General features: G+C 49.7%; 1 protein-coding gene across 1 annotated transcript; it reads left to right on the forward strand.

The window, feature by feature from the left end:
• Positions 1-5,378: 5,378 nt before the first annotated feature.
• Positions 5,379-8,449, forward strand: CHP2 (calcineurin like EF-hand protein 2). Its single transcript, XM_059415953.1, has 7 exons — positions 5,379-5,576; positions 5,945-6,017; positions 6,132-6,212; positions 6,337-6,467; positions 6,656-6,717; positions 7,758-7,880; positions 8,073-8,449. The coding sequence occupies exons 1-7, from the start codon at positions 5,510-5,512 to the stop codon at positions 8,124-8,126; spliced, it is 591 nt and encodes a 196-aa protein (XP_059271936.1). The 5' UTR covers positions 5,379-5,509; the 3' UTR covers positions 8,127-8,449.
• Positions 8,450-9,369: the final 920 nt, after the last annotated feature.

Genomic DNA, 9,369 nt, shown 5'->3' on the forward strand with positions numbered 1-9,369 from the left:
CCCCCCCCTTTTTTGGTCTTTTTTTTTTTTTTTTAAGATATCTTTGTATTCTAAAGGAAATTATCTTTTGCCTTTCTCCCTGGTGGTTAGTCCTGAGAGTGTGGACTGTGTTCTTTGGGCTCAGAATACACAATTATTATTTAAAAAAATTTTTTTTAATCTAAAAAGATTTCCTTTAAAAATTTTTTTTTAATCTAAAAAAATTTTTAGATTAAAAAAAATTTTTAAAGGACATTATCTTTTATCTTTGATACAGACTGTTAATGTTTTTCCCGTTTAGTCTTTCTGACCATGTAGAAGTTTTAATTTCACATTGTGAATTTGCTAGTCTTCTCTGTATGGTTTCTGGGCTTTGTTTCATGTTTAAAAACATGTTCTCCAGTTCAAGATTATGAAAAATTCCGAGACTTCTTTGAGTTTTGCACAATTACATTTTGCATTTAAACCTTCATTCTATCTGGAGTCAATTTTGATGTAAGGAGGTAAGGGTACAGCTTTAATTCCCCCTCAAAAGATAGATGTCCCAAATGACATTTATTAAGTAATCCACATTTCCCCCGCTGATCTGAAATGCCACTTATATCACACGTGAAATTCACATATGTATTTGGGTCTATTTCTGACATTCCTGTCCGTTTTTGGTTTTTTTTTTTTTATCTGTTGACCCCTGCACTATTACCACATAGGTTATTATACTTCAATAGTCTATTTAAAAATCTGCTCAAGCTAGTTTGTCTTCATTACTTTTACTTTCCAGAGCTTTCCTGGATATTCTTTAAAAAACAAAACAAGGGACGCCTGGGTGGCTCAGTTGGTTAAGCAGCTGCCTTCGGCTCAGGTCATGATCCCAGCGTCCTGGGATCGAGTCCCACATCGGGCTCCTAGCTCCGCAGGGAGCCTGCTTCTCCCTCTGACTCTGCCTTCCACTCTGTCTGCCTGTGCTCGCTCTCACTCTCTCTCTCTTACAAATAAATAAATAAAATCTTAAATAAATAAATAAATAAAATAAAAAATAAAAAACAAAACAAAACAGCTTTATTAAGATTTAACTCACACAGCACGCAATTTCCCTTTACAGCATGCAATGCAATGGGTTTAGCATGTTCAGAGTGCAACCATCATCACAGTCGATTTGATTTTATTTTTTTGAAGATTTTATTTATTTATTTAACAGAAAGAGACACAACAAGAGAGGGAACACAAGCGGTGGGGTGGGGGGAGAGGGAAGCAGGCTTCCCGCTGAGCAGGGAGCCTGATGTGGGGCTCGATCCCACGACCCTGGGATCATGACCTGAGCGGAAGACGGACGGCCAATGACTGAGCCACCCAGGTGCCCTAAAGCAATTTTAAATGTGGTTTAAGAGGACATACACATGTAGTTAAAATATTAAATGGGAGTCGTAACATCACAGTCAATTTTAAAACATTTTCATCACCTCAGAACTAAACCTCCTGGGGCGTCTGGGTGGCTCAGTGGGTTAAAGCCTCTGCCTTCGGCTCAGGTCATGATCCCGGGGTCCTGGGATCGAGCCCCGCATCGGGCTGTCTGCTCAGCGGGGAGCCTGCTTCCCCTTCTTTCTCTCTCTCTCCTGCCTGCTTCTCTGCCTACTACTTGTGACCTCTCTCCTCTCTCTCTCTCTCTGTCAAATAAATAAATAAATAAATAATCTTAAAAAAAAGAAAAACACTTCATACCCTTTAGCTTCATTCCCTTATTCCCTTATCCCCCAGCCCTCAACAACCATTAGTCTACATTCTGTCTCTATAGATTTTACTATTCTCGATGTCTCATAATAAATGGGATTATAGAATATGTGGTCTTTTGTAACTGGTTGATTTTACTTAGCATAGTGTCTTCAAGGTTCTCCCATGGCGCGCATTAGACCTTTCTTCCTCCTATGGCTGAATGATATGCCCTTTCATGGACATACCGCACTGTTTATCCACTCGTCAGTGGACATTTGGGTCGTTTCCGCCTGGTAGCTACTCTGAATAATGCCGCTATGAACATTCGTGTTCAAGTATTTGTGGTGCATGTTTCCAGTTCTTTACAGAATGTCCTAGGGGTGGAATTATGCATACAGTGATTCTGTTTCACTTACTGAGAAAACTCCAAACTGTTTCCCATGGCAGCTGCACTGTTTTACATTTCTACCAGCAATGCATGGAAGAGTTGCAATTTCTCCTTGTTATTTACTGTGTCTTGAGTTTGGGTTTTGGTTTGTTTTGTTGGGTTTTTGCTTTTGTTTTTGTTGTAATTCTAGCCAGTCTAGTGAGTTTGAAGTGATTATCTCATTGCAGTTTTATTTGTATTTCCGTGATGGCTAATGATGGTGAGCAACTTTTTATGGGCTATTGGCCATTCGTTTATCTTCTTTGGAGAAATACTTATTCGAGTTCTTTGGCTCATTTAAAAATTGAGTTCATTGGGGCGCCTGGGTGGCTCAGTGGGTTAATCCTCTGCCTTTGGCTCAGGTCATGATCTCAGGGTCCTGAGATGGAGCCCCACATCGGGCTCTCTGCTCAGCAGGGGGCCTGCTTCCCCTTCTCTGCCTGCCTCTCTGCCTATGTCTCTGCCTACTTGTGATCTCTGTCTGTCAAATATATAAATAAAATCTTTAAAAAAAATTGGGTTCATTTTTTGTTATTGAGTTGTAAGAGATTTATATTTTCCTGACTACTCTTTTTTTAAAAAATTTTTTTCTTTTTTCTTTTTTTACTTATTTATCTGACAGACAGAGATCACAAGTAGGCAGAGAGAGAGAGAGAGAGAGGGAGGGGGAAGCAGACTCACCGCCAAGAGAGCCTGATGTGGGGCTCGATCCCAGGACCCTGGGATCATGACCTGAGCTGAAGGCAGAGGCTTTAACCCACTGAGCCACCCACATGCCCCAAGTTTTTATTGTTGTTTTTTTTGTTTTTTGTTTTTTGTTTTTTTAGTAATCTCTATACCCACAGTGGGACTTGAATTCACAACCCCAAGATCAAGAGTTGCATGCTCTGCCGACTGAGCCAGTCAGGCGCCCCCCAGTAACTTTTACATCTGCGTTTTTCCATTTGAACTTCAGTATTGCCTCATCAAAATTGGCTAGCAACTTTTATGTGGCTTTCTAGCAACAAACAAACAAACAAACAAACAAACAAACAAAAAACCCAAATGTTCAGCCTGAAACCAGGCCAGATAGATTCTCCTCAAAGTAGATGAAATTCTCCCCAAAGCATCTCTCTTTTAAATGACCCAAAAAGATGCAGCTGTGTATATTTTGAAGTTGATTTAAACCCTACTTGCAGGCTCCTGGGTGGCTCAGTTAGGGAAGCATCTGCCTTTGGCTCAGGGCATAACCCCAGGGTCCTGGGATGCATCCAGGCTCCCTGTTCAGGGGGGAGCCTACTTCTCCCTCTCCTACACACACCCACCCCAAGCTTGTGCTTGCTCTATCAAATAAATAAATAAAATATTAAAAAAAAATCTTACTTGTGTGCTTATAGCAAGAATGGGTTTTAGCACAGTTTTCCTCTAGGCTTGTTGATGGTGGATGGATGAGATTTGTTAATTAATCTCTGGCCTACTTTACTTTACTGTGGTGCTGACTCAGAGATTAAGGCTGGAGTGGCTCTTTCCAAGATCAACATCCCCAGCTGGCTTGAGGTGATTACTGCTTGATCCCAGGGACTCTGAGCCTCCCTTGGTTCAGAATCTAACCCAAATTACACTCACAGCCTGACTCAGAGCCTTGGACAGGAGTGGTTGCTGGGCTGCATTAGGGAGCCGTGTAGTTTCCCCGCACACTTCAGTCCTCGGGGGACATCTGAAAGGGAATCAAGCCTGTGGTTCAGTCCCTGGGGTATCTGAAAGAGAAGTAAACACTTCTTAGATCAATATTTTCAAGGCTGATCTGACCCGAGTCTCTGCATGGAGTCTTCGACGGGAGACCCATTGTTTTGCTAGCTTTTTTCTCTCCAAGGTGGCTATGAACTTGAACTCCTGTAATAAAGGGCTTATATATTTTTCCCCCTAGGAAATTTGTGTGAGTGTGTGATTAGATTGGGAGAAGATGCGATAATGATAGATTTAAAACTGGACACCTGTGGTGCCTGCCCCTTTATAACTGAGTTTCACCACACTTTCCTCATTATGGCCCTCCCTTAGTAGGGTTTCCAGACTATTTTTCCTAATCATGGGATTTTAATATTATGAAGTTTCAATACCACAGATACACTATATGCTGTTTAGGCACTACATGTGTATCTGTGTTTTGTACACAAGAATAATAGGATTTTTTGCCCCCTGGGGGAGATATGTCTCCCACTGAGGATACGTGCTTCTTAATAGTTCATAAGCACGCCCTTGGAGGCCTCTACCATGTATAAGGCGGAGGTAGGCAGTCTAGCAAGTGCTTTGATCCTGTACATTGTGTTTCACAAAGTGCTTGGTGCACGGTGAGTGCAAAACGAGAGCTCTTGTTGTTGCCATTAGTATTAAGTTTGGGCACAGTGATGTTTGTAAGCACTTCTCAGACTGTGGGCTCCTGTGGTGCTTGAGGGCTGGCCAGAGGTCCAAGGCATTTCAACCTAGAGCTTCTACCAGCCGCCCCACCGGGGGTACCTAAGGAAGGAACTGAGCTGGGTGGGGACTGGGGCCAGTGGACAGGCAGCAGCGCCCTATTTACCGGTGACAACTGTTCCCCAGGGTCAACCAGGTGTGCCAGGTGTGAAAGGGGGTCTGGTGGCGTCTGGACTCTTGATTTCTCAGAAGCTGGGAACTGGATTTCTCCTTAAATCTCCTGATTTGTACACTGACCCAATGAAACATCAACGGTACGCTATGTGGACAGAACAAAGGAGATGAAGCCCAGGCATAGCGACTTGTCCAGGGTAAATCGCGTAGCTGGGATTCCAATCCACTTCTTTCCAAATCCAGGGACCCTGTTCAGTGGGTCCCTCCACGGGACCCAGTCTCCCCTTTACCGCTCAAGATTCTCCCCCACTCCACCCTTCTTGAGGGGTCCTTCGATGCCTCTTCTCTGTCTTCTTGCCTGGGGAAGGGGCCCCAGGCTGGACCCTTCCGGGGATTGGGACAAAGGGGTCCAGCGCCCCCCTCCCCACCACCCGTCCCCTTCCCAGAAGGACGTGGATTCCTTCTCTGGATGACAAGTCGGGATCCCAGCCTTACCGGGAGCCGGAGCGGGAGGCGGGGGGCGCGGGGGACCGTGGGTCGGTTGTCCTGCAGCTTGAAAACGCCCGGCGGGCGGGCGTGGGGCGGGCGGGGCCCTGGCGACCTCAGCGGCTCGGGATGAAACGCCCCGTTGTTCGCGCCGCCCCTCTGACCCCGCCACCCTGGGCATTGTTCTCTGTTCGCCCGGGTCGCGGGTGGGAGGCGAGGCACGCAGGGGTTCCCGAGTCTGGCTCGGCTCCAGGCCTGCGGCCTTCGGCCCTGGGGCCACTGGGGCGGCCGCGCCCGGGAGCGGGAGGCGAGCGTGCGGGGCCGGGAGGCTCAGCCCGCGCAGCCATGGGCTCCCGAGGTTCCCACGCCGCGCGCATTCCCGACGGGGACAGCATCCGGCGGGAGACCGGCTGTGAGCGGCGAGCGGGGCTCGGACCCGGGACGCGGGGGGTCCGGAGCCGGGGCGGCTCCGGGGGGCGTGCGCGATGGCGGGCGCGGGACCCCGGGCTGCTGGCGGCCAGGTGGAGCCGGGCAGCCAGGTGTCCTCGAGCTCTGCAGTGCGGGGAGGGAGGGGGTGAGGACCGAGGGGCCCGGCCCTGGTGGCTCGGTTCCCCCGCGGGAGCGCGTCGCCACGCCCCCTGCAGCCCCGCCGGGGTCCCCGGGGCGAACCCTTCAGCGGGCTCGTGTCCCCCGCCCGCGGCCGGGGGTCGCCCAGGGAGGGTCCCGCCGCGCGTCCCCAGCGCCGGCGGCCCTGTCACCCTTCGGCCTTTCGCCCCGCAGTCTCGCAGGCCAGTCTGCTCCGCCTCTACCACCGGTTTCGGGCCCTGGACAGGAACGAGAAAGGCTACCTGAGGTGAGGGGGCGCCGGCTTCAGGACCTGCCACCTCTGTCTCTCTGGGCCCACTCCCCTCTTAACTAACCCTCCTGTCTTTGCCCTGCCTACCCCGCTTGAACTTGGCCCTGACAGCCGCGTGGATCTGCAACAGATTGGGGCGCTGGCCGTGAACCCCCTGGGAGAACGCATTATAGACAGCTTCTTCCCTGACGGGTGAGGTCTTGCTGGGGGCGGCGGGGACGTGGGGGGGGACTTTTGGGGGAAGGCTTGGGGAGAGTTAGGGACAGAAGCAGAGGGAGGCCCAAGGGGACCACTGCCTCTCCTCCATTACCCCCAGGAATCTGCGAGTGGATTTCCCAGGCTTTGTCAGAGTCCTGGCTCATTTTCGACCTGTCGATGATGACGACTCAGGCATGCGAGATCCCAAGCAACCCGAACCCCTCAACAGCAGAATGAACAAACTTCGTTGTGAGTTTGTGGGGAATCCCCCCAAGTGAGACCCTAGATATACCGCACCAGGAAGAGGCCCTGGGCACCCCCGTCTCTTAGCAAGCCTCTAGATGAGCACCCCACCCCCAGCCACACCTCCAGGGCGACCTTCTGCTGGAAGAGTGCAGAGAAGACCCACCTTTCTGTCCCCCTCCGTTCTCTTCTAGTCGTATTTCAGCTCTATGACCTGGATCGAGATGGAAAGATCTCCAGGCATGAGATGTTACAGGTTAGAAGAACCAAAGGACAAGGGATGTCCTTTGAAGTGAAAGGTTGTGGGGGGATGGGGCGGATGCCTGGTGAGTGGGGGTGCAGATGTGGGGGGGTATTAAGTGGGAATCCGTCACGGGGTGGGTTTAGTTGGAAAATGGGATGGGGAACAGTTGGGGGTGAGGTTGGAAATAGATCAGTGGTTCTTAATGGGGTGTGTGTGTGTGTGTGTGTGTGTGTGTGATTTTGCTTCCTAAATGCTGTTCCCAATATCTAGAGACATTTTTACTTGTCACAACTTGGGGAGTGGGCAGTAATACCAGCGTCTGGTGGGTAGAAGTCAAAAATGCTGCTGAATATCTTTCAATACAAAGGATAGACTCCTTTACCCCCATAAGGAGTTACCTGGCCCCAAATGTCAAGAGTGTCGAGATTCAGAAACTCTCAATAGATATGATGAAGTGGGGGAGGGGATGGAATGGGGAACGGGGGGAGGATGAGGTGGGGGAGAGGTGGAGGATGGGGGGAAGTTGGGTTATAAGATTTGGGGCTGGGTAATGAGTTTGGGTGTACTGTTCAAGTGAGTGAACCCAAACTCATTTTGGGTTGAGTGAACCAACCCAAAATGAGTTTACCCACCAAACTCATTACAAGTGAGTTCAAATAGACAAGTGGGGGTTCACATGGAGAAGCCATAGGGGACATTATTGGAGGATATGGTGGGGAGTGAAAACAATGGATGAGGGACAGATTACAAAATAGGTAATACCATTGCGGATGATGTGGGCGAGGTTTGGGGTATGGGGCTAGGGCCTCCTCTTTTTTTTTTTTTAATTTTTTTTTAAGATTTTATTTATTTATTTGATGGAGAGAAAGGCAGTGAGAGAGGGAACACAAGCAGGGGGAATGGGAGAGGGAGAAGCAGGGAGCCTGATGCAGGGGACTTGATTCCAGGACCCTGGGATCCTGACCTGAGCCGAAGGCAGATGCTTAACAGCTGAGCTACCCAGCCACCCCTAGGGCCTCCTCTTTATGGCTGTCCCCCTCCACGCCCCCCAGGTCCTCCGGCTGATGGTTGGAGTGCAGGTGACAGAAGAGCAGTTGGAGAGCATCACCGACCGCACGGTGCAGGAAGCGGATGAAGATGGGGATGGGGCTGTGTCCTTCCTGGAGTTCACCAAGGTCAGAATGCCCTTAGGCCTGGGGAGTTGACATCAGGAGTCCCTAGAACAGATGGACCTGGGACAGGAACTTGGAAGAAGGTGGGCAGAAAGACCAGGGTCGCCGAGGAAAGGTGGGGCTTTGGGGTTAGGGAGAAGAGGTTAGAAGCCTAGAGGACTGAGCTCCTGACTACCTCCCACCTCCCCCCACCAGTCCTTAGAGAAGATGGACATCGAGCAGAAAATGAGCATCCGGATCCTGAAGTGACCCCCTTTGTGCCTCTGGCTGGCTTACACGGGCCAGTTCACCCTGGGATTTGTCTTCAGCCCCCGACAGAGGCAGGGCCTCCATAAACTGTACTCTTGTGTCTATACTAAACTCCATTTAAGGCCAAGGAGAGAAAGCCGGAGGGGAGTGTACTAAATAAAGCCTAACTCATTTGATCTCAAATTAGTGAATCAGCCAGCAATCTTCTGCAAGCAATTGAAAACCCAACTTGCAGCAACTTCAGTTAAAAAGGGATTGGTAGGGGCTCATGGAATTAAAAAAGTTTGAAAAGTATCTTCAGAATGCTGGAAAAGTCTGGAAGGGTCTTCTGGCACAGTTAGTTCCAAAGGGCTCACACAATGCTATCAGGACTCAGTGATTCATTTCTCAATCAGCTTTCTTTTGTGTTGGCTTTATTCTCAGGAGGGCTCTATCCTCTTGGTGGAGCATGGCCACCAGCCCTCCTCCTCAAAGTGTCAAAAAGGGAGATTAGCAAGTGTTTGTACCAAACAGAGCTTCTCTTTGGTGACCTGAAGGATCGAGGAAGACTTGGGAAGGAAATAACTTTGCACCACGTGACTCAAGGATGTTATCTAAAGCCGAGAGGTTACTACCAGACACCAACCCATGTACATGAGCTGTGTGTTCCCTACACTGTGGGAACCCCAAGCTGAAGGGCACTGTGAACAAGAAGTCCTGGGTAGAGCTTTGCCTCCTGCTAGGACAGTTTGGAGGCAGCCAAAAGCGAGCTAGACATCCTGGTCCTCAGGCTGGCTGCTGGTGAGATTGGGACCGGCAAGAGGTTGGCCATGGAAATGGAGTCAACTCACAAGGTCGAGTCCAGGAAAAAGGAGCAGGGCGTTAGGACCGATGATTCATTGTAGAGCTGGAGGTATGAGTGGTCAGGGAGGGGCTGCAGGCAGCTAGAGGCTTGTGCTTGGGATCCTCCCTTGAGAGGAGCCTCCCAGAAGGGTGTGTGGCAGGCACTGGAGCTTTCCCGGCTGGTGCCACAAGGATGCTCTGAAGGGGTTTAACTGACCTGGACCCAAATACCATCTATATATCCTGAAGAAAAGATGGGAGTCCCTGAGGGAGCGCCTTTCCTCACCAAGGGGACTGACTGGGAGACAGTGTGTAGGGAGCCCTGGGAAGGGAAGCAAGTAGAAGGACCAGGTAGTGATGTGGGATAGACTTAATCATGACTACCATTGCCTCTTCTTAACTGATCCGGAAAACAGTGAAG

The sequence above is a fragment of the Mustela nigripes genome, chromosome 11 (genome assembly GCF_022355385.1).
Source record: "Mustela nigripes isolate SB6536 chromosome 11, MUSNIG.SB6536, whole genome shotgun sequence".
Classification (NCBI taxonomy): Eukaryota; Metazoa; Chordata; class Mammalia; order Carnivora; family Mustelidae; genus Mustela; species Mustela nigripes.